Consider the following 25,357-nt stretch of genomic DNA (forward strand, 5'->3'; position numbering starts at 1 on the left):
TTATTCTGCACTTGAACCATATCTTAAATGCTACTGCTTTGTGCGGTTTTGGTACAAGGTTTACTAACGTGTGTAATAATACATTTAGTTCTATCATTTCAACAATAATCATTGAAAAGGAACTGTTTTCTGGCAGAGATAAAGTGAAACTATGTTGATTTTGGAGTACCATTAAATAAACAGCAAGGTTTTTTTTTATTAAATACTAAAGTGTAGATTATTGCAACTTTATTTACCTGCAATACTGAGACAATTCTCAAATAAGTAGGAGGGAGGAGAAGATGGCGGTGCGACGCAGCGCGTGCGGCCTCTCCGGTGAATGATATCGTATTTGTAAGTAGGATGCCGTACACAATTCTGATTTGATGGAGACAGATGTGAGAAGCATGGAGGAACATCTGGAGAAACCTTTGAAATGCCCGGTTCGCTGCCGCTGCTACTGTGCAATCGAGAATCTCCGGAGGGGAAGGCCCCAGGCTTTGCCTGTTGCTAGAAGCCGGGGCCGGGGTCGAAGCGCTCGGCAGAGATGATGCTCGGTGCCCGGTGTCGGAGGGCTGGTTGGAGGCTCAAAGTTTTCAGACGGACTCAGAGTCGGACTGTGGTCGGGTGCTTCCAGGATGCTGCATCAGCAAGTTTGCGGCGCTGGAAGCTCATGGCAGAGAGTGTTTTCTTCCTTCTACCGTCTGCGTGAGATGATGGGACTTTCGAGAGACTTTGAGACTTTTTTTTAACCATGCCCATGGTCTGTTCTTCATCAAATTATGGTATTGCTTGCACTGTTTCTAACTATATGTTATAATTATGTGTTTTTTGTCAGTTTTTCAGTCTTTGTCTGTCCTGTGTTTCTGTGATATCACACTGGAGGAATATTGTATCATTTCTTAATGCATGCATTACTAAATGACAATAAAAGAGGACTGTGTGTCCTCATAATCTAATCTAATATCTAAACTACATTTTAATGTAATTTTTCCACTTTACCCAATTCAGGCAATTACTGGCCTGCATCTAATTTCAAAGGATTCTCTTGGGCATAATCTTGCCCGGATGATTGTAGTAGCTAGGAAGTACAGAGATCAATCAGATCCATTTACTGTCTCCTACTCCCAAGCCAATACACACATAAACCAGAGGATGATGGATGTTAACCAAAGCATCACTGCCTGCGTAATAGTACAAAAGCAACATGTTGTTCAAAACTATATAGTGTACTCTGATGCTTGAATCTGTTTCAAAGTTGTTGAAATCCATTGAAGTTTAAAGTAAATTTATTAACATAAGTTTTAAAAAAAAAGCAGGGCAGTCGAGACATTCTGTGCACCACAGATCGTGGGGTAAGCGCCAACAAGAAGTTAAGTTTAAGTGGAGCGGCCATTGTGGGAGTGGACCAGTGTTAGAGTGGGGGGGTGGTTGGGGCTTCAGCAAGAGGCAGAAGCTGTAGGTAGATTTTTCATGTAGTTTCTTTGCTTTTTTCTTTGCACAGTCAGAGCAATGGGAATGCTAGGCTGGATAGTGGAAAGGATGATGCTATGCCGACATAAAAAGACAAGAAAAGAAAGGTTGAACATGGCAGAAAGACGGATGAGCTTAAGGCACAGATCAGCACCTGGAATTACGAAATTGTAGCCATTGGTTGGAGGAGGAGCAGGACTGACAACTCAATGTTTCAGGGTTCTGTTGTTTTAGACGTGATAGAGTGGGAGGGATAAAAGAACGAGTGGTGGCATTACTGGCCAGGGAAAAGGCATGGCAATGCTCAGGCAGGACAGACTGGAGAGCTCATGTTCTATGGGTGGAATCATGGAATAAGAAAGGCATGACCATGTTAATGGGATTATATTATAGACCACCCAATAGTCAGCAGGGTTTAATGGAGCAAATTTGTAGCGAGATCACAGACTGTTGCAAGAAACATGAGGTTGTGAGAGTAGGTGATTTTAACTTTCCACATATTGACTGAGACGCCGATACTACTGTAAAAGGGCTGTATGGAAAAGAATCTGTCAAATGTGTTCAGGAAAGTTTCCTTAATCTTTATATAGAGGGAGCAACACTGCATCTCCTATTAGGGAACGAGAAAGGCAGGGGTGTAGGGTAACACTTTGGATCTAGGATCTTAATACCATTAGTGGGAAGCCTTCAAAAGTGAAATTTTGAGAGTATAAGAGTTTTATGTTCCTATCAAAATTAAAGACAATTAAAACAGGTTTGAGAAATCTTGGTTTTTGAGAGGTATTGAAGCCTTGGTTAAGAAGAAGGAGGTACATAGCACATGTGAACAGCAAGGAACAAATGAGGTACTTGAGGAGTATAAGAGATGCAAGAGAACACTTAAGAAGGAAATCAGGAGGACTGATACAAGGCATGAGGTTGATCTAGCAGACAAGCTGAAGGAGAATCACAAGGACATCCACAGATATATTGACAGCAAATAGATAGCAAGGGGCATAATCAGTTCCCATCGAGATCACAGTGGCCGCTTATGGTAATCTATATGTGGAGCCGCAATAGATGAGGAAGATCTTAAATGGATTTTTTGCATCAGTATTTACTCGGGAGCTGAACACAGAATCTATAGAAGTGAGGCAAAACAGCAGTGAAGTCATGGACGGTATAGAGATTAAAGAGGAAAAGGTACTTGGTATCTTGAGTCAAATTAAAATGGATAAATCTCCAGGACCTGACAAGGTATTCCCTTGAATCTTGGGGGAGGCTAGTGCAGAAATTGCAGGAGGCCTAGCTGAGGTATTTAGCCATGGGTGAGGTGCTGGAGGATTGGAGGACAGCTAATGTTATTTTGTTGTTCAAGAAAGGCTCTGAGAATAAACTGAGAAATTATAAGCCAGTGAGCCTGATATCAGTAGCGGGTAAGTTCTCGGAAGGTATTCCAAGATACCTGATATTTAAAGTATTTGAATAGAGAGAGACTGATTAGGCATAGTCAACACAAATTTGTGAGTGGTAGGTCCTGTCTAACCAATCTTATAGAGTTTTTTGAGGAAGTTACCAGGAAAGTTAATGAAAGAAAGGCAGTGGAAGTTGTCTGCATGGAGTTTACCAAGACCTTTGATAAGTCCCCACATGGTAGATGGTTCAAGAAGATACAGTTACTTGGGATTCATGCTGAGGCAGTAAATTGGATTAGGCTTTGCAGAGAAACCAGAGAGTGGTAGTAGACGGGTGCCTCTCTGACTGGAGGACTGTGACCGGTGGTGCGCCACAGGGATCGGCGCTGGGTTTATTGTTGCTTGTTATCTACACCAATGATCTGGGTGATAAAGTGGTAAAGTAGATCAGCAAGTTTGCGGATGGCACCAAGTTTGGAAGTGTAGTGGACAGCAAGGAAGGCTATCAAAGCTTGTGTCTGGATATGGACCAGCTGGAAAAATGGCAGATGGAATTTAATGCAGACAAGTGTGTGGTGTTGCACTTTGGGAGGACAAACCAGGCTAGGACTTACATGATGAGCAGTAGGGCACTGAACAGCGCAGTAGAACAGAAGGGTCTGGGAATACAGATCCATAATTCATTGGAAGTGGCATCACTGGTAGATAGGGTCATAGAGAGCTTTTGGCACATTGGCCTTCATAAATCAAAGTATTGAGTACAGGCATTTGTATGTTATGTTGAAGTTAATTTGGAGTCCTGTGTACAGTTTTAATTGCATACCTACAGGAAAAATATCAATAAGATTGAAAAAATGCTGAGAAAATTTTCAAGGATATTGCTGGAACTTGTCGACCTGAATCATAGGGAAAGGCTGAATATGTGAGGTTTTCATTCCCTAGTGTAGGAGAATGAAGGGAGACTTGCTCTACAAAATTTTGAAATAGGGTAAATGCAAGCAGGCTTTTTACACTGAGGTTGCGTGAGACTAGAACTGGAGGTCATGGGTTCAGTGTGAAGGTGAAATGTTGAGGGGGAACTTCAAAATGAGAGTACTGAGTGTGGAACAAGGTGCTAGTGGAAGTGATGGATGTGAGTATGATTTCAACACTTACGAGAAATTTGGAAATTTGGATAGGTACATGGATGGGAAGGATATGGAGGGCTATGGTCTGGGTGCACGTCAACAGGACTAGGCAGATTAATGGTTCAGTACAGACTAGTTGGGCCGAAGGGCCTGTTTCTGTACTGGTGTGCTCTATAATTCCATTACTCTTTAAAGTACATACATCTTACCATATACTACTCTGAGATTCATTTTCTTGCAGGCATTGACAGGAAAAAAGAAATACAATAGATTTTTTTGAAAAAACTATACATAACCCGACAAAGACTGATGTGCAAAAGACGACAAAAAGTGCAAATAAAAACACTACTGAAAACATGAGTTGCAAAGAGACCTTGAAATGGAGTCTGTAATTCAGAATCACTTCCAAAGACTCTTTATAATTCATGTTCTTAGTATTATTTTTATTTGCACTCATCTTCAAAAGTTCAAAGTAACAATTTATTTTCGGAGTACATGCATGTCACCACATACAACCCTGAGATTCCTTTTCCTCCGGGCATACTCAGGAAATCCATAGAATAGTAACTGTAAACAGGATCATTGAAAGAGCAAGAGCATTGAAGATAACAAACTGTGCAAATGCAAAAATAAATAAATAGGAATAAATAATTAAACCATGAAGTAACACCTTAAAGTGAGATCATTGGTTGTGGGAACATCTCAACAGATGAGTATAGTTAACTTTTTTTGTTCAGGAGCCTGATGGTTGAGGGGTAGTAACTATTCTTGAATCTGGTGGTGCAAATCCTGAGGCACTTGTACCTTCTACCTGATGGCAGCAGCAAGAAAAGAGCACGGCCTGGGCCAAATCTACTACCTTTTGTAGGATTTTACACTCAAAGGCATTGGTGTTCCCATACCAGGGTGTAAAGCAGCCAGTCAACACACTTTCCACCACACATCTATAGAAAAAAGATCTGGTGCTTTCCCAGCATATATGACAAATAAACTCTTCTTGGGCTTCCAGCCGGGTACAGGTATCAATTATAATCGATGGTGTCAGTACCAGGGTTCTCAAAGCCTGTGCCCCTCAGCTATGTGGAGTACTTCGCCATGTCTTCAACATGAGCCTGAGGCTCCGGAGGGTTCCTGTATTGTGGAAGACGTCCTGCCTCGTCCCTGTGCCGAAGATGCCGGGCCCCAGCGGCCTCAATGACTACAGACCAGTGGCATTGACCTCCCACATCATGAAGACCCTGGAGAGACTTGTTCTGGAGCTGCTCCAGCCAATGGTCAGGCCACACTTAGATCCCCTCCAGTTCGCCTACCAGCCCAACTAGGAGTTGAGGATGCCATCGTCTACCTGCTGAACCGTGCCTACGCCCACCTGGACAAGCCAGCGAGCACTGTGAGGGTCATGTTTTTTGACTTCTCCAGTGCATTCAACACCATCCGCCCTGCTCTGCTGAGGGAGAAGCTGACAGCGATGCAGGTGGATGCTTTCCTGATGTCATGGATTCTTGATTACCTGACTGGCAGACCACAGTACGTGTGCTTGCAACACTGTGTGTCCGACAGAGTGATCAGCAGCACTGGGGCGCCCTATAGGGGACTGTCTTGTCTCCCTTTCCCTTCACCATTTACACCTCGGACTTCAACTACTGCACAGAGTCTTGTCATCTTCAGAAGTTTTCTGATGACTCTGCCATAGTTGGATGCATCAGCAAGAGAGATGAGGCTGAGTACAGGGCTACGGTAGGAAACTTTGTCACATGGTGTGAGCAGAATTATGGTGTGAGCAGAATTATCTGCAGCTTAATGTGAAAAAGACTAAGGAGCTGGTGGTAGACCTGAGGAGAGCTAAGGTACCGGTGACCCCTGTTTCCAGGGGGTCAGTGTGGACATGGTGGAGGATTACAAATACCTAGGGATGCGAACTGACAATAAACTGGACTGGTCTAAGAACACTGAGGCTGTCTACAAGAAGGGTCTGAGTCGTCTCTATTTCCTGAGGAGACTGAGGTCCTTTAACATCTGCCGGACGATGCTGAGGATGTTCTACGAGTCTGTGGTGGCCAGGGCGATCATGTTTGCTGTTGTGTGCTGGGGCAGAAGGCTGAGGGTAGCAGACACCAACAGTATCAACAATCTCATTCGTAAGGCCAGTGATGTTGTGGGGATGGAACTGGACTCTCTGATGGTGGTGTCTGAAAAGAGGATGCTAGCCAAGTTGCATGCCATCTTGGACAATGTCTCCCATCCACTACATAATGTACTGGCTGGGCACAGGAGTACATTCAGCCAGAGACTCATTCTACCGAGATGCAACACAGAGCATCATAGGAAGTCATTCCTGCCTGTGGCCATCAAACTTTACAACTCCTCCCTTGGAGGGTCAGACACCCTGAGCCAATACGCTGGTCCTGAACTTATTTCCTGGCATAATTTACACATCACTATTTAATTATTTATGGTGCAACTGTAACGAAAACCAATTTCCCCCGGGATCAATAAAGTATGACAATGACTATGACTATGCCTATGACTATAACCAACGTTTCGATGACAAACTCCACCATCTTCATCAGGGATGATGCCCAAGATGTCTAGTTCGATGGTATTCATACCCCCCGTAGCCCATCCCCCACCCGATTGATTAGTCCTCATCCAATCAGTTTTCCGCTTACCCACCTTGTTTACAAATCAAATTCCAGTTCTTACTTAAAGTGAGACCTTTATCTTTGTTAAAATACTTTTCCTCTAGTTCATTTCAATGGCTTCCTTTACCAGGCAGTCTCAAAAGCCATTGAAATAAGATAAATAAATAAAATAAAATAAATACTTCCATTGGTATGGAAGCTGTCCTGTCCAAGACCGGAAAACGCTGCAGAAGATCGTGAACACGGCGCAGCACATCACACAAACCAATCTTCCGTCCTTGGACTCACTTTCCCACTGGGAGAAGGCTCAGGAGCTTGAAGACTCATACAGCCAGATTTGGGAACAGCTTCTTTCCAACTGTGATGAGACTACTGAACAGACCCTGACCCAGATCTGGGCCATACCCTCCAAATATCCGGACCTGCCTCTTGGTTTTTTTTGCACTACCTTACTTTCCATTTTTCTATTTTGTATTTATGATTTATAATTTAAATTTTTAATATTTACTATAGATTTGTACTCCAGGGAGTGGGAAGCGCAGAATCAAATGTTGCTGTGATGATTGTACGTTCTAGTATCAATTGTTTGGCGACAATAAAGTATAAAGTATTGATGAGGCGCAGTAGTTTTGTGCCACTGAGGTCACTACTATGGCCATTGTGAATGCAATGTTCTGCTACTGTCAATTTCTCTGGGTAACCCAAACAGGTACACCTCCTATGCTCCTTGATACTTGTTTCCATCGTGTGTCCCACTTAGATGATATACACTGCTCCGCATTCACAGGGAATCCTGTAAATGCCAGCCACCCCGAGTCCCAGGTCATCTTTGACCTGCATGAGCTTCTTTACAGGTTTGTGGATAGTATTAATTTGGTATTTCCTCCAGATCTTGGCAATCCTTCCAGAAACCAAGGAAATATAGGGAAGACAGGCAGTAGCAACAGATTCCTCCATATTTTTAGGTTTCCTGGTTTTTCCATTGGTTCTTTCAAGGGCCCCATTGATGTCCTTCATCTTGTAGCCATTCTGTAGGAACACTGTGTGTAATCATCTTATTTCCTCAGGGAGACTCTCTAGATCTGAAATAGTTTTCACATGGTTAATCAAAGTAGAAAGAACTGATCTATATCTGGGAGGCACGACGGAGGCTGGTATTGTTGAGGTACAAGTCCATGTGAGTGCGTTTCCCATAGACACCATGTCCAAGGCTACCGTCCGGTTTCCATTGTATTAGAACATCCAGACAGGACGCACGGTGGAAATGCGTATTAAGGAGCACAGGACGTATATCCATTTGGGTTACCCAGAGAAATCGGTGGTGGCAACTGCCATAGGTTTGACTTCAACAATACAAAACTACCATGCCACACCAATGGTTTTTGTGGCTGCCTGGTAAAGGAAGCCATTGAAATAAAACCAGAGGAAAAGAATTTTTACCAAGATGAAGGTCTCACTCTCAGTGAGAACTAGATTTCAATTGTAAACAAGGTGGGAGAGTGGAAACCTGATTGGATGAGAGCTAACCAATCAGGAGGAGGTATAAATACCACTGGTCTGGACATGGCCAGGCATCATCCCTGATGAAGATGGCAGAGTTTGGTATTGAAATGTCTGTTATAATCAACACATGTACCCAGCTGGAAGCCCAAGAAGAGTTTATTTGACATCTATAGAAGTTTGTCAAGGTTTTTGATAACATGAGAATCCTTGCAGAGTCCTAAGGAAGTAGAGGCACTGTCGTGCTTTCTTTTCAATTACATTTATATGATGGGTCCAGGACAGGACCTCTGAGATGGTGACAGCCAGGGATTTTGACCTCTGACCCTCCGATGAAGACTGGTTCATGGATCTTTGGTTTCCCTCTCCTGAAGTCCACAATCAATTCCTTGGTCTTGCTAACAATGAGTGAGTGGTTGTTGTTTGACACCATTCAGCCAAGTTTTCAGTCTCCTTCCTGTATTCATCACCATCTCTGATATGGTCCACAACAGTGGTGTCATCAGCAAACTTGAATATGGTGTTGGAGCTATACTTACCCACACAGTCATGGTTGTAAAGCGAGTACAGCAGGGGCTCAAAGGGGCTTCTTAGCCCCTTGGCCTGCGAGCCACACAGTTATCTAGAGCTCAAAGATGCCTACTGGCTGGTTTCCAGTTGCAAGTCTCTGAAAGAAATATCGGAGATGCAGGAGGAATTGGGCAGCAGAGGCAATGATGGGCCAAATGGCCTTGGTTGTACTGCGAGAATCTATAAAAGACAGCAACACCCCCACCAAGTTGTCCACCTGCAACACATATTGTCAGATGAATTTAAGTGCTACCTTGAGGTCAGACCTTAAATTATCCATATCCTCTGTTAAATTATCTTTCCCTTCAGACCACACCTCAAACCCAGCTGATAATCCATATTCAAAGTTCAAAAGTTCAAAATAAACTTATCATCAAAGTACATATATATCATCATATACTACTCCGAGATTAATTTTCTTGCAGGCATTCACAGGAAATAACCAATTAACCGATTCCAGTTAACTGGGCCATCGGTTAATCAGGACAGCCTCTTATTTGGTACAACTCAAAGAACAAAAATAAATAGAGAAAAGAGCCAGGATTCCCTTCATCTATTTGGAACACTATGCTGCTTAACTGGGACAGGAGACTATTGCCGAACAGTTTCTGACTAGCGTCAGACACTTGCACTGGTATGGTCACTTAGAGCGAAGTGTTTTTTAATAGCGTCCATTGTGTGTGTTTGGGTTCAAAAAGCAGCGATTGTTGTCACTGATAGTTGGCAATAAGTAAGAAGTAAAACAATTCAGAACTGTTTTGCTCACTGCGGATTCCAGCATTCAGGCTTGGAGATGCCAGAAAGAGGCAGTGTGAAAATGAAACAATTTCACTACCTCAACAAGTTAGGTCCTACAAAGAACTTGAAGCTCCTAACTTGCTGACGTAATAAAATCAACAATCATCTTGAATGTTACAATGAGAATGAAGACTTGGAGGATGCAATCATCAATAGCATTGTGTGAAGGCAGTCTGTCATCTGCACTAGGGGTCTGTGCTTGCTCATTCACTGTCAATCGAAAGAACACGTTACTTCGTTAACTATTAGGAACTAATACACAGTCTAACAGTACTGTGGTAGTATTGGTAGTGTTTTAATTTGTTCTGTCTTTCATTTAAATCATTTTTGTACAGTTAAACAGTAGTTTGTCTTTTTAATATCTTTTTAACTATTTCCATGAAATGTTGGCTAATTGGGGCAGCCATTTAATTCAGCCAAAATGTAGTGGTCCTGATGTGTCCTCATTAACCAGAATCCATTGTACAAAGACACACAATGCAATCAATGAAGAACTGCACAAAACAAAAGCAGACAAATAACTAATATGCAAAAGACAACAAATTGTGCAAATACAAAAAAAAACTAAAAAGAACAGAATCATAAATAAATAAAGATATTGAGAACATGAGTTGTAGAGTGCTTGAAAGTGAGTGCATAGGTCGTGGAATCAGTCCACTGTTGGGGTGAGTGAAGTTATCCACTCTGGTTCAAGGGCCTGATGGTTGATGGGTAATAACTATCCTGAACCTAGTAGTGTGGGACTGTACCTCCTTCCTGATGGCAGCAGCGAGAAGGGATCATGGCCTGGATGGTGGTGGAGGGGGTGGCGGGGTCCTTGATAATGGACACTACTTTCCAGCTACAGCACTCATTGTAGATGTGGTCAGTGGTGGGTGGGCTCTACCTGCAATGGATTTGCGTGTAATGTCCTACTACGCTCTCAGCTCTATGTTCCAAAAGCAGCAGGAGACACGCCATTTGCCACATACAAAGAATGAAGCCAACATTACCGTTTCTCTCTGCAGTTATCTTTGTTCAGTCCTCCGGTGTTCACCAGGGCCGACCATGTTGTCAGAGCCACATAGGGTAAAGCTGCAGCTTGGCTGTGACTGAGAGCTTTCGGCTTATGGGACACCTAATGAGAACAAACCCTCTGGTGAGAAGAGCGAACCAAGTTTTAAACATGAAAGATTGTACAGGTGCTGGAAATCCACAGCAACACACACAAAATGCTGGAGGAACTCCACAGATCAGGCAGAATCGATTAAAGTGTTTCAACTGAAGTGTCATTGTACCAAGTGAACTGGGGCAAAGGGTCATCTCCCCAAACTACAGGGAGGTTGTGTGTGTGTGTGTGTGTGTGTGTGTGTGTGTGTGTGTGTGTGTGTGTGTGTATGTGTGTCTGTCTGTCTGTGTCTGTCAAGCCTTTCAGCTTTAATTCTGTTTTCACCGTATGCTCTACAGTATCCCAACCAAATACATTTCAACATCAACCAGCAGAAAATATAAATTCTCTACCTATTGCATTCTTCAGATTACTAATGATTGTGTTTAATTAGTGGAACTGTAGTTGTTACACAAACTCTACCTTGGAGTTTAAAATGAAACAGCCATGCCAATTAAAGGCCACAGATGTAGATTAGTGTCAGCCTCAGGGGAAATCTCCCAGCTCAAATCATCACAGGATCAGATGCCCTATTACATTCTTGTAAATTGTCCCAGATTTTGCTGGTAATTGGCAGTGTTCCACACAGAACCAGGTTAGACTTGAGTCTGCAGACTACAGTAGGGATTGTAGAATTGCACACAAGGCAGCAAAGGACAAGACAAGTTCATTTTTAAGTAATTTTTGCATAGTTTTTAATTTTAGCTTTTTAATTTTTGGGTACCGTTACTTTTTATTTTGAAAATGTTTGATCCATTTAAACTTCATGAAAAGTTTGGGAATTCAGAGCTGGAGATGGGGTGCTGCCAGGCATTTCACCTTTCAAGGGAGTTTTGGGGATTGGTGGCTCTGTTATTGCTCAGAGGACACCTCTGCAGTCCAAGGTGCTTCAGGCCAGAAAGGTACAAACTCTGCATCATGGCCAGGTACATGTGAGCATGAGCTGACAGAGCTGGGCCAACAAGATCTGCCCGGGCCTTTCAGTATATCCTGGAGCCTTTACGATTGCATAACTGTTGGGTGAGAACTGCAAGCCATTAAATGGTGAGTCACTTTATTAGGTACATCTGTACACCTGCTCGTTAATGCAGGTATCTAATCAGCCAATCACGTGGCACCAATTCATGCATTGAAGCATGCAGGCATAGTCAAGAGGTTCAGTTGTTGTTCAGACCGAACATCAAGAGTGGGGAAGAAACGTGATCTATGTGACTTTGACCATGGAATGATTGTTGATGCCAGACGGTAAGGTTGCTGATCTGGGATTTTCACGCACGCTTACGGAGAATGGTGTGTGTTTTTTTTAAATCCAGTGAACGGCAGTTCTGTGGCTGAAATGTCTTGTTAATGAAAGAGATCAGAGGAGAATGGCTAGACTAGTTCAATCTGACAGGAAAGCAACAGTAACTGAAATAGTTACGGTGTTGTGCGGAAAAGTGTCTCTGAATGCACAACACATCAAACCTTGAAGTGGATGGACTACGGCAGCAGAAGACCAGGAACATTCACTCAGTGCTCACTCTTTAGGCACTAAAAAGACCACCCTGTGTGTACATGTCCATTCCACACAACAAATCGATCATCTGCTCTCTCAGCTTACCTCATTCGCACTTGCTACCACAAATTCTGCCAATGTTCCCTGTTTCCAGGGCGGAACAGCTGCCCATACCTGAAACAGAAGCAAATAATCTACCTGAAATTGCATTTGTGAGATTCTGTGAAAATTATCAGTGACAACTGCCATAATTCCATTAACAGAGCGAAGCTTTGACAAGCATAATGAGGCAGAAACAGACATCTGTAATTGACAGAGAAATTGTCACGCCCTGTGCAAAAGGTTCATTTTCCCACCATTTATACCCTGGGTATGTATGCCCATGATGACAAACTAGAACATATCCAAAGGCCAAAGAGAGCAAATATTTTACGACACTAAAATCTGTAAAGTGAAACCATTTTTGTTCAGCCTTTCATGACATCAAGATGTCCCAAAGCATCTTACAAATATTGTTACACTTAGTAAATACCATCCTCAGTACAGTGTGCACCACTTACAAAATGTTTTCCAAATATTCACAGAGCCTACTCCACCACCCAAACACTTGACTTGAAACTGGGAATCTGAAAATAAGAGCAGAACATAGTGGGAAAAACTCAGTAGTCCAGACAGCGTTTGTGTAAGGAAAAACAGAATTAATATTTCAAGTTGAAGTCTGTTCATCAGAATAGTGCTGATGGATTACACCCATTCCTAATTCCACCATTCATGTCAGTGTGTGATTGACCAGAAACATTAACTGTCTCACCATTTGTGTAAACTAACTCAGGTCTTTCAAATACTTTCTGCCTTTATTTCAGATTTCCAGCATGGCCCCCGATGGTGTCCTTGGTTGTGTCCTTAGGTCCTGTGTGAGGGTCTGCTTCGATATAAAGTTCAGACATTCTTTAAGAAGACTACTATTGTCCTGATACTTCAGATAACGTGCTTTAATGGTGCATCAGGAAGTGCTTTGAGAGACTGGCCATGGCACACATTAATTCCAGCCTCCCAGACAACCTGGACCATCTGCAACACCCTTACTGCTGAAAAAGGCCAATGGTGAACATCATCTCCCTGGTCCTACACTCATCTCTGGAGCATCTGGACAATAAAGTCACCTGTATTAGACTATTACTTATTGACCACAGCTCCGCCTTCAATACTATTCTACCAAACAAAATCATCTCCGGTCTCCCAGGTCTGGGACTCAACACCTCCCTTTGCAACTGGACCCTCGAGTTCCTGACCAATAGACTGCAATCAGTAAGGATAGGCGGCACCACCTCTACAACTATTATTTTCAATACCAGTGCCCCGCAAGGCTGCGTGATCAGCTCCACACTCGGTTCCCTCTACACTCATGACTGTGTGACCATTCTGTCCTAACTCCACCCACAAATTTGCAAATTATACCACTGTAGGAGTCAGTATCTCAAATAACGATGAGGAAGAAGATACACTAATAGTGTGGAGTCATGACGCACCCTATCCCTTAATGTCAGCAAAACAAAAGAGTTGGTCATTGACTTCAGGAAGTTGTGGGGTGGGGTGGGGCAGTTGCACATGCTTTTACGTCAACTGTGCTGAGGTCAAGAAGGTTGAGAGCTTCAAGTTCCTGGTAGTGAACACTACCTGTCCTGGTCCAACTATATAGAAGTCATGAATAAGAAAGCTCAACAGCACTTCTACTTCCTCATTGAAGGATTTTGTCATGTCCCCGCTAAAGTTCACTAATTTTTATCAACGTACCATAGAAGGTAGCCTTCCAGATGCACCATGGTTTGGTAGGGCAACTGCTCTGCAAAGGTGTGGACACAGCTCAGCACATCATGGAAACCAGACTCTTCTCCATGGACTCTGTCTACACTCCTCGTTACCTCAGTTAAGCAGCCAGCATAATCAAAGAGGAGGCAACGAGTGGGGATAAAGGGAGCCATTTCTGAGTGGCTGCTGGTGACAAGTGGTACTCCACAGGGGTCGGCATTGAGACCGCTTCTCTTGACGTTGAATGTCAACGATTTGGCAGTCAGAATTGATGGCTTTGTGGCCAAGTTTGTGGACAATACAAATGTAGGTGGAGGGGGCAGGTGGTGTTGAGGAAGCAGGGGGTCTGCAGGAGGACTTGGGCAGATCGGGAAAATGGGCAAAGAAGAGGCAGATGAAATACAGTGTCGGGAACTGCACGGTCCTGCTCTTTGGCAGAAGGAATAGAGCGTAGGCTATTTTCCAAATGGGGAGAAATTTCAAAAGTTCAAGGTGCAAAGGGACTTGGGAGTCCTTGTACAGGGTTCCCTAAAGGTTTACATGTAGGTTGAGCCTGTGGTGAGGTAGGCAAATGTAATGCTAGCATTCATTTCAAGAGGACTAGAATATAAAAGCAAGGATGTAATGCTGAGGCTTTATAAGGCATGGATGCTGCCTTACTTGTAGCATTGTGAGCAGTTTTGGGCACTTTATCTAAGAAAGGATGTGCCGATATTGCAGAGGGTTCAAAGCAGGTTCATGACAGTGATTCTAAAAATGAAAAACTTATCATATAAGGAGTGTTAAATGATATTCATTTAAAACCTTCTTCACTGAAACAGATTAAATAGTTATTTTCTCATTGCTGTTTGAGTAACCTGCACTGAAAACCTATTTCATTTGGTGTGAAGCAGTCTTGTGACATCTAGAGGTCATGAAAGGCACTATGTAAATGCAAGTTCTCTCTTTCCCTCATATCCCTTTTATAATGTAGGTCAAGAAAAATATAACCATCATTTAATGTGTTCAGACACAACCTTCTCTCAGGCATATCAAGAAACAAAATCCAACAGCTACCTGATCTCCAGGTTTAAAATAAGATACATCCAGTCCAGTTTCCATGATGACACCAGAGACATCACGACCCAAAATCAAAGGAAATTCACTCCCAGCAGATTTTAAATGTAAGGGGTCACGTTTCATTCTTAGCACGGTAGCACCATAACCATCTTTAAGACACAACAAACATGCAGACTGTTGGTGATGGCAAAGAGACTCAATAAAAACCCCCGGCATCACTTGCAATTATGATGCAAGTTAAGATTTCATTGTAGGAAAAGTAAAACAAAATTTCCATCAGTAATCAGACTCTTTCACCAAAAGGCATTGGAACAACGTTAAACACAACACTAGCATGACATAGCTTGAATCAAGTGTCAAAATTGTTTTTTTTCTGAAAATTAAGTTATCCTATTAATCTTATAGGTTTGAATTTAGACTGTTTAATGAAACCACTGACGCAGCACAGAGGAACAAGCATTAAGCCCAAAACTGACACATGGATTAGAGAAAAGGGTGGAGAGAGAAGAAGTGGCAGCTGCAGACATTATTCTCTTTTTCAACACAGGGAATGAAATTTTTTCAAGTTTCCACTGAGTGCAAGAACAGCAATTGGTCATTTTACTCCTCGTGTGTTATTCAATGAAGTCACATCTGGCCTGAACTCTTTTGCACTCATAATTACTATGTAGCTTTCACTAACTACAGATCTATCATCCTCAGATTTGAAATTAACAATTGAACTGAGTTCAATTATCAACTGTGGAAGAGAGTTTCTATATTCCTGCTTGTTCAATCAGTATTTACAATTTAAACAATATCGTCCAATACAAACAACCTTGAGATACTACAAAGACAGAGCAAGGCTCCTCCTTCCCTCCACGTTGTAAGATTAGTAAGAGAAATGAAACACTGAGTAGAAATCGCCCTAGATGAGCTTCCTATCCCAAAGCCAGCAGTAAGCTTGTAGAGCCATTTGACTCTCACCTTACAAAGCACTAGCAGAACCTTGCTTACTGTAACACAACTATTTCGGGAAGAATGTTACAGGATTTGAAGAGCAGAGTTACAATCTGACTTGGGAGTTGCTTACATAATCCTGGTAATAAAGGACACCATGTTACGACGACATCACTCACTTTTTACAGCAGTCCAGCCTCTCTATCCGAAATCCAGAAAAATCTAAATACAATTTCTGAAATTTCAGATAGTAAAAAATACCAATTTGGTTCAAAGCCAAGAAGGAGCTAAAGTTGTTCCATTGTGCAAGGACAGGCCACTGAGCCTGACTTCAGTTGTTGGGGAAGGTATTAAAGGGAAATCTGAGAGACAAGGTTTACCATCACTTGGATAATGAAGGCCTAATCAGGGATAGTCAGCATGGTTTTGTGCATGGGAGGTCATGTCTGACAAATCTCTTGGGAGTTTTCCAAAGAGGTAACTAAGGGGATACTGTATATGAAGGTGGGGATGTGGATGTTGTCTAGGTGGACTTCAGTAAGGTCTTTGACAAGGTCCTGTAGGTCAGGTTGAGCTGGAAGATTAGGTCACATGGGATTCAGGGGAGTTGGCCAGGTGGATTCAGAATTGGGATCCCTTAGGAGTCAGTGGTGGGACTGCTGTTATTCATTTTGTGCGTAATCATTTGAATTTGAACGTACATGGCAAAATTAGCAAGTTTGTTGACGATACTAAATTCATGTGGGGAGGGGGATCTTGTTGATAATGATGAAGACCTCTATAATGAATACAGAGATCTTCATAAGTTAGGGAGATGGGCTGAGGAATGGCAAATGGATTTCAGCTTAGAATAATGTGAGGTAATGCATTTTGGACAGTCAAATCAGGGTCGGACTTGCAGAGTGTATGGCAGGGCATTGACAGGTGTCATGGAGGGACTCTGGGAGTACAAGTGCACAGTTCACTAAAAGTGGTCACGTGAATACTCAAGGTGGTGAGGAAGGTGTTAAGCATGCTGGTCTTCATCAGTCAGGGTGATGAGTTTAGGAGTAGGGACTTTATGCTGTAATTATGCAAGTCGTTAGTGAGGTTATACTTGCAAGGATTGTGCCTAGTTTTGGCACTCTGTTATAGGATAAATATCGTCAAGCTGGAGAGGAAGCAGAAAAGAATTACAAAGGAGTCCGAGTTTTTGAGAGAGGTTGACCGCACTGCGTTTTTATTCTCTGGAAGGCAGGAAAATGAGGGGTGACCTCATGGAAGTTTATAAAATCACGAAGGTATCCATAAGATGGACAGTCATAGCCTTTTCCTCAGGGTTGGGGAGTCTAAAACTGGTGGGCAAAAGATAAGAAGGGAGAGATTTAAAAGAGAACTGAGAGGTAACTTATTTACACAGAGGGTGGTGAGTACTTGGATGAGCTGCCAGAGGAAGTGTTTGAGGCAGATGCAACTGCAACACTGAGAAAGCATTTGGATAGGTCCATGCAGGAGAGAGGCTTCAAGAGTTATCACCTGAGTGCATACAACCAGGACTAGCAGGGAGGATGCTGTGGCCAGCATGGTCCAGATGGGCTGAAAGGCCTGTTTCCTTGCTTTTTTTTAATTCTGTGACTATATTGTACTCTCTTAGGTATACACCATATTCAGTCAGATTTATATTAGCTATTTTATAGATTAATAACAGTTCTGCAGCTGAATTGTGATCATTATCATATTATTGCTTGCCTATCAGGCAAGGCAGTGTGGAGTTAGGGAGAAGACGACAAAAGAAATCTACGGCAAAGATTATTTCTCAATGAGGGACTTTTATCATAACAATAAAACACGGCCACTCTCAGAAATGTTAAAAATTGAAACAAGTTCAGTTTTATGAAAATACTCAATTACAATTCAGCACTTTCCAATCCTTGCAATACTCCATGGGCCATCAATCTCCCTACACATCAGTAATTGCATCAGCCCCAAATTACCTTCATGCTCAGGCTTTCATTAATGTTCAGTTAATTGGCTTGGTGGCAAGCAGAGATGAGAGGACAAGGAGAGAGAAAAGCTGAGCTGCAAGCACTATTTTAACACTTTGTTGGATTGTCTGTTTTTTTACCTAACAAGCCACAAACAAGAACAGAAACTGAAAAAATAACAACAGCAATCACCTTCATGAAAAACATTGATCATTTACAAATTATACTGGCAAACATTAACTATATTGATACACATCGGTTTGCTTACACATACTGTATGGATCCACTCACATTACCAAGATTTGCCAAAATATTAAAATATTTTAAAAGTATAAAACAGACCCACCCCAAAATATTCGAAGTTTCCCCATATCCAAATTTACAATAATAGGCACATTTGTAACATAAACCATTTAAAGATAATTAGCATTTTTAACATCACACAAAAACATGCACTTACTTCTCATGGAAATGTCAATAGGATTTAAGCTGGAAGCATGAACTTTTATTATAACTTCATTGGGGTAGTGTATGATTGGAAAGAGAGAATTTTTTGTCAAACGCAGCATACTGTTATTCCCATATTTATCTATTACCCAGGCTGGCATTACTGTCTGCTTGCATGAAGAAGTGGTAATCTTTCTACAAAAACCCTGGATTAAAACACTTACTCCGATTCTTGCTGACGTGCCTAAAGATCCACTACCAACTTTTCTCCTCACAGAATGCAACATGATGAGGGACGTAACCAAACTGTGAAACTACAGGTATATCAAACCCTTCATTTACCAATGATCGCTTACACAACCACTTGTCTAATCCTTTTCCTAAACTGAAATCCCCAATAATAGACTTTCGCAGCAGACTTTACGTATGATACAGAAGCCCACAAGTTCCAAGTGTAGTGCAATGCCGATAACCGTGTTTAGTGTCTACACTGAGTAATAATTTCTACATCTCTCTTGGTCGTACCACTTTCCCAAATGCCAAGCTTCCTGTACCCACTTCCTCGACCTCAGTGACCTCCAACAGACGTCCAATCACACGCCACTTCCTACGGGCCGCGTCGAATCAGCAGAGCCGTTGTTGACGGGTTCCTGACAAAAAAAACCTGCATGGCAGCGGTCGTAGTAACCGGCTGGTGAGAAGGTGAATGATGACCATGAGAGGCTGGAATCTGCGGGAGGTGAGCGTCCACACTCCGCCGCTCTTCACCTAATCGTCGCTGGGCTGGTTCAGCCGCTCGCAGCAACTGCGTTTCCCCGTGCTGACACCGAACGAGAAAATCTCTCACTGCCCTGGTATTCCTCCAGTCCAACATCTCTCCCCACTTCCCCTGCCCTCGTCCCCTCCTCTAACGCTTCCCCCACAATTGTACAGAGATTTTATGAGTACCCATTTTCAGAATTGTCTGCGATCACATAGAGTCAAGTTCTGTGTCCGCAGAAGGCAGTACTGCTCCACTTGCTTGCTTTCTGGGTTGGGGAATTGTCCTTCGATGAGAAACTGAGAGTGGCCCATACTAGCAGAGGTTTACAAAACAGGTGTAATTTCATTGCAGCATAAGAATCTGTAAGCAACTGACAGGATTGATGCATAAAGGTTATTTCTCCTACCTGGAGAATCTAGAACTCTTTAAGGCTTCATCTCATGTTATGAGCTGCAGTTTTTTAAAATTTCAAATGGCTGGGAATTCTCCTTTAGAAATGTGAATGCATCATCATTGAGTACACTCAAGGTTGTTATTATGCAACAAAATATACAAGCTGCTGGATTTGTTATGGGCTTGTTTTGCCTGGTTTAGAAGGCATGCGCTGGCATGAGAGGCTGGATAACCTTGGGTTGTTTTCTTCGGAGCAGGTGGAGGCTGAGGGGAGATCTGATAGAGGTTTATAAGATTATGATTGGAATAGATAGATAGACAAGGAGTATCTGGTTTCCGAGAGTTGAAATGTCTAACACCAGAGGGTATGCATTGAAGGTTTTAAAGGGGTTGTGAGAGGTAAGCTTTTTACTCAGAGAGTGGTCGATGCCTGGAATGTGCTGCCTGGTATGGTGGTAGAGGCAGAGACATTTAGATAGGCACATGGATGAGAGGAAGATGGAGAGATATAGACATTGTATACGTAAAAGGGGGTTAGTGTTTGGGTGTTTTTAATTTGCTTTCTAGGTGGTTTGGCACAACATTGTGGGCTGAATGGCCTTTTCTTGTGCTGTACTCTTCTATGTCTGTGTCTAAATGATGGGCCTCATTGCCAATTTCCCCCTTTTTAAGAAATCTAAAATTATCCACTTCAAAAAATTTTTTTTGTATATACAAAATGCTGGGGACTTAAATAAAAGCCTTTTGAGAAATGGCTGCTATGAAACCTTATTGGATAGAGGAAAATTAAGCTTTTAGATGGTGTTTTCTTATCCTATCCATGTTAATATGTAAGGTTAATGTAGCCTATTAACATGTATTCTTATTAAAATTTTAGGTTTCCCTGGCTTTAAGGCAAGGGCAAATTAGTCCGACTGAGCTATGCCAGAGATGTCTGTCTTTAATCAGGAAAACAAAAGTTTTGAATGCCTATATTACTGTCACTGAGGAGCAAGCCCTGAAACAGGCTGCAGGTGCAGAGAACAGACTGCGGAGAGGTAATTTCAAAATTTATCCCCAACTTGATTGCATGAATATTTCTTTTATATACACTTAATTTTAACCTTTCAAAACTTACCGTCTTATGTTTTTGGAACAAGCCATACTTTCACTTTATCGATGTTTGACTGAGTGCAATTTTAATTTTCACTTTGTTTTCTGTGACCGTGCTTGTCAAAGTAAAAGGTTCATGTGCAAAATGCTAGATGAACTCAGTAAGCCGGGCAGCATCTATGGAAAAGAGTGAACAGTCAACACTTCATGCCGAGATCCTTCATCAGGATATTTGATACTTTTGTTTCTAGTCAATTTATTTACTAGCAATTGAGACTTCAATCATTAATACTAATTTTACACATTCTTAAAATAACTACAGATGAAATGCAGAAATGTTAGAAGAGAGAAAAGCTCCTTTGTGTTGTAACTTTTATGTCAGAAGATCAGTCGAGTTAATTACTTTTCAAACACAGCCCTGTTTTTCATTTGCAAGTGTAACGGTGCCAGGAGACAATTAACTGGATAATGTTTTTTTTTGTAGTGTTAGTTCTAAAAGAAACGTTGACCGAAGCAACAGGGAAAAAAAACAGCATCTTCTAATTACACTACACAATATTTTATTCACACAGTTATCTTTCACATCTTTATGAAAAAGCAGGCAGAACTTCATCAAAGCTTAGAAGCACCACTAATGTAGTGCTCACTGTAACTATATTTGAACCTTCAGTCCTGTCGTGAGGCTTGAAGCCGCAACTGTTCATTCTTTTAAGCAAAAAGCTGGAATGCCAGTAACTAAAGATCATGTGAGAATAAACTTACTAGAATCATAAGTGACACACATAAAATGCTGGAGGAACTCAGCAGGCCAGGCAGCATCTATGGATAAGAGTACAGTCGACATTTCGAGCCAAGACCCTTCACCAGTCCTGCTGAAGGGTCTCAGCCGGAAACATTGACTGTACTCTTCCATAGATGCCTGGCCTGCTGAATTCCTCTAGCATTTTGTGTGTGTTGCTTGGATTTCCAGCAAATGCATATTTTCTTGTTTGTGATTAGAACCATAAGTGGGCTGTTAAAGCTTTAATAAAGTTGTGTAGAGAAAAAATGATTTATGGAGACAGATGCAAGTGCCTTGCAGTCAGAAATTGGGAAATTTATAATTGGAAATAAAGAAATAGCGGAACAATTAACCATATAGTTTAATTTGTCTTCACGGAAGAGGACACCAGTAACTTCCCAGAAATTATTAAGGAAACAAGAAAAGAGTGAAAGGAAGAATTTAAGGAACTTAGAATCAGTCAAAAAAAGTTCTGAAGAAATTAACCACACTAAAAATCACCATGAGCTGATGATCTGCATCCTAAATATCCAAAAAAGTAGCTATAGAAATAATGGATGCATTAGGTGTCACCTTCTAAGCTGCCTTGGATTTCTGCAGAGTAGAGGGTGGAAAATGTAACCCCAATATTTAAGACAGGAGAGAGGAAAAACTGAAATACAAATTAATAAAGGCTAACTTGAAGTGGGAAAAATGCTGGTTGAAAATTATAAATATTGTGATAACAGGACATCAGGTGGATTAGATAAAGTCAAGATAGATTTTATGATAGAGAAATCGTGTCTGACAAATCTACCATTGTTTTAGGTGGATGTAATTAGTAGAATATATTAGAAACCACTTTAAGTAGTACATTTAAATTTTCAGAAGGCATTAGATAAATTATAACTTAAAATGTTAGTGTGCCAAAGGAAAGCCTGTGTTTTGAGGGGGTCATATGCTTGTATGATTGAAATTTATTGACAGAAGTTTCAGAGTAGGAATAAAAGGAACTAGTTTTGGGTGACAGGTGTTAGTAATAGGGTACTGCAGTGATTGGTATTTGGGCCCCAGCTATTAACAAAGTATATCATTTTTTTTAGATGAGGGAACTAAATATATTTCTATATTTGCCAATGATGCCACACTGGTTCGGGATTTTGCAAGAAAATCCAAGAGGCTTCAAGGCAATTTGGACAAGTTGAGTAACTGGCAAATGCAGAATAACATGGATAAGTGTGAATTTATTCATTTCAATAGGAATATTGGAAAGGCAGAGTATTATTTAAATACCAATAAACTGTTAAGTGTTGATCTACAAGGGGCTCTAAGTATCCCCGTACACCAGTTGCTAATAGTAAACATGCAGTTAAGGCAAATTGATGTTTTCCTTCATTACATGATATCTTGAGTATAGGAGCAAGGATACTGTTGCACAGAGCCTTGGCGGACCACACCCAGAGTAACGTGTGGATTTGCTCTCTTTCCCCAAGAAGGATGTATTTACCACAGTGGAAGTTTAACAATGGTTGATCAGGCTGATTCATAGGATGGAGAACTGCAAAGGGAGAGTTTTGGTTAACTTTGGATAGGTTTATTAAAGTGTAGAAGAATCAAGTCAGTGAGCTACAGTCACATTTAAAACCTACTTGTGCATGTGGAAATAAACTTGATGACTTGATTTCATTCTTCTAAACGTTAATGAACACAAAGTTAACCAAATCTCCTCTTGTATGACAGTTTTGCATCATAGGAATCAGTCCAACCAAGCTTGGTTAAACTCCCTCAGAAGTAAAAAAAAAAAAGTCCTTTCTTGAGTAAGGAGAACAATATATAAAATCTGGCAGGTGTAATGCAGGGAGGATGTTTCCTCTGATAGGGGTTAGGATATTGGGTAAGATATTTAGCTCTGAGATGAAGGAAATGTTTATTCAGAGTGGTGAAGCTGTGGAATTCTTTACCACAGATGGCAGCGGAGCACATGTTTCTGAATTTATTTAAAAAGGAGGTAGATTTGGGTAGGGCAGAGATCGGGAATACAGTACTGAAACAGAGGATTTTTATTGTATTTTATAGTACATCAACTGTGAAGGGCTGAATCACCTACTTTTCTATGTTTCCACGTCCTACTAATCAGTCAGGAAAAAAGGAACTGCTGCTTTCAGCTATTGTGCTTAAGGCATCTTCTAACATTTGTTTCTTAACTTCGATAAATAATGATTTTTGACCAGGTAATCTGTGTTTCATCGTATTAACATTATTTATTAATATGCACTCAGGAAATCCTTTAGGTCCATTAGATGGAGTTCCAGTTGCTGTTAAAGATAACTTCAGCACTGATGGTATTGAGACGACATGTGCATCAAATATGTTAAAAGGTAAAGATGTTTAAAAGTCAGTTTGAATCCATTTAAAGCAATCAAATTGAAATAAGCAGTGGGAGGAAAATATGGCATCAATGAATCAATTTTAATAGATATGTAATCCTCAATGTCTTATGTATTCTTTGTGGTTGAATATTCTGTTCACAATCTGTCCTTAAGAGTTAGTACATTACTATATTTGATTTACCAATGTTCTACTGAGCAGTATTTGCTTTCTAGAAATTACCTGTTATTCAGAATGTTGCAGCTAACAATTTAACACTACAAAGTCCATCATTCATATTTGTAACTGTCAGAGTGACTTTCTTTTTCAGTTTAGAGCTTGTACCTTTAGCAGTTGACTGTGGCTACCAGTCTTCACATCTGAAAATGTATTGTGCTTTTAATTTGCAGTGCAGCTCTGAACAGCAGGTTCCGAAAAGCTATGAATCCCAGTCCAGACAATGCTGATTAAAATTCATTTGTATGTCTGTGGTGGGGATGTGAATCAGGAGGTGTGAAGGTTGTATGTGGTTTCAAAGAAGGCACTGTCCATACATGGTAAATATGGAGTTGTCCTTTAATGTTTGGCACATAAAAGATCGAGCCCCATTTTGGACCAACCAGACCTTTTGACCGATGCCTGCTGTACCTCGTTTTGGAACAGTAAGGAAGCTGGTTTGTATCTACCAGCAATTATCTCCAGTGACTTCATTTACGCAACAACAGTAACAGAATTTTTTGGCTATTGTTCCGGAAATATTATACTTAACTACTGGTTTCTTAAAACATTGTGACTTCAGCTTTATGGAGCTACAGTGAGCAGAATGTCAGGTGTTAACCAGTCAGGAGATGGAAAAGCTCATAATGTTAAGCAGTTTATTATCCTGATCCAAATGTCCCAACAAATATTCACAGCTTCCAATTTGACGAATTCTATTCTGTAGAAGGATAAAGCACTGCTGTTTTACACTGTCAAGATTAATAAGGAGAAAACATTGAGCCAGGATTTGAAACAACCCTCTATTTCTAACTTAAAGATATGTTGAAAGGAGCTGTTGCATGTAATTTTTAAATCTGTTTTCTAAACTTTTCAGTTCTTACCAAGTGCTATTTCAGACACCTGAAAGCATTTAATTACTGTAGATTGCCGAGACCTGGGTTAACACATGTGATCTGTCAACTCTGTACTAGTCCTAGTGACTCATTCAAGAATGTTACTGCCAGAAGCCCAGAGTTCCCCAGTGATAGTTGGTATATGAGCTAAAAAAAAATTGTGAAGGAAGGTTGGAAATATTCTGAAAAATAGCTGCAGTTGATTCCAAAAGAAATCTGGGCTTGGTTTCTTTCTACCGCGACCCACCACTTCAGGTATTGAGGCAAATTTCATAGCCCTCCAGATGTGCTTATAAACTGCTGCCAACCAGTAATGAGCAAGTCAATATTTGCAGAAGAAATGGTGGAGGCGGGGGGGAGTGGAAGAGGGATGTGTCATAGTTGGGCTTTGCATTGTTCTTACCCACAGCTGCTGGCTATCAATGAGACTGAATGAATATCATTGCCTTTATTCATTATGAAAATTTCTCCTTTTGTTACCCGATCCTCCCAATAACTGAGAAACATCATTAGTGCAGAACTCCACT

General features: G+C 41.3%; 2 protein-coding genes across 3 annotated transcripts in view; one reads left to right on the plus strand and one right to left on the minus strand.

Annotated features, from left to right (window-relative positions):
* The window catches only part of rtn4ip1 (reticulon 4 interacting protein 1), a 58,475-nt gene extending 39,477 nt beyond the window's left edge, over positions 1-18,998 (minus strand). The window contains exons 1-4 of one of the 2 annotated variants that reach the window (XM_072246128.1): positions 18,357-18,998; positions 14,991-15,142; positions 12,231-12,299; positions 10,476-10,600 (exon numbers count right to left, since the gene is read on the minus strand). In XM_072246128.1, the coding sequence (XP_072102229.1) occupies positions 10,476-10,600; positions 12,231-12,299; positions 14,991-15,142; positions 18,357-18,630 (620 nt within the window). In that variant the 5' untranslated portion in view covers positions 18,631-18,998. The remainder of the gene's footprint in view (positions 1-10,475; positions 10,601-12,230; positions 12,300-14,990; positions 15,143-18,356) is intronic. The other variant, XM_072246127.1, reaches the window with a different exon arrangement.
* The window catches only part of qrsl1 (glutaminyl-tRNA amidotransferase subunit QRSL1), a 44,766-nt gene continuing 38,383 nt past the window's right edge, over positions 18,975-25,357 (plus strand). Inside the window, exons 1-3 of the mRNA XM_072246126.1 lie at positions 18,975-19,082; positions 20,377-20,536; positions 23,631-23,729. Of these exons, the coding sequence (XP_072102227.1) occupies positions 19,050-19,082; positions 20,377-20,536; positions 23,631-23,729 (292 nt within the window). The 5' untranslated portion in view covers positions 18,975-19,049. The remainder of the gene's footprint in view (positions 19,083-20,376; positions 20,537-23,630; positions 23,730-25,357) is intronic.

Source organism: Mobula birostris, chromosome 2 (assembly GCF_030028105.1).
Source record: "Mobula birostris isolate sMobBir1 chromosome 2, sMobBir1.hap1, whole genome shotgun sequence".
In the NCBI taxonomy this organism is placed as follows: domain Eukaryota; kingdom Metazoa; phylum Chordata; class Chondrichthyes; order Myliobatiformes; family Myliobatidae; genus Mobula; species Mobula birostris.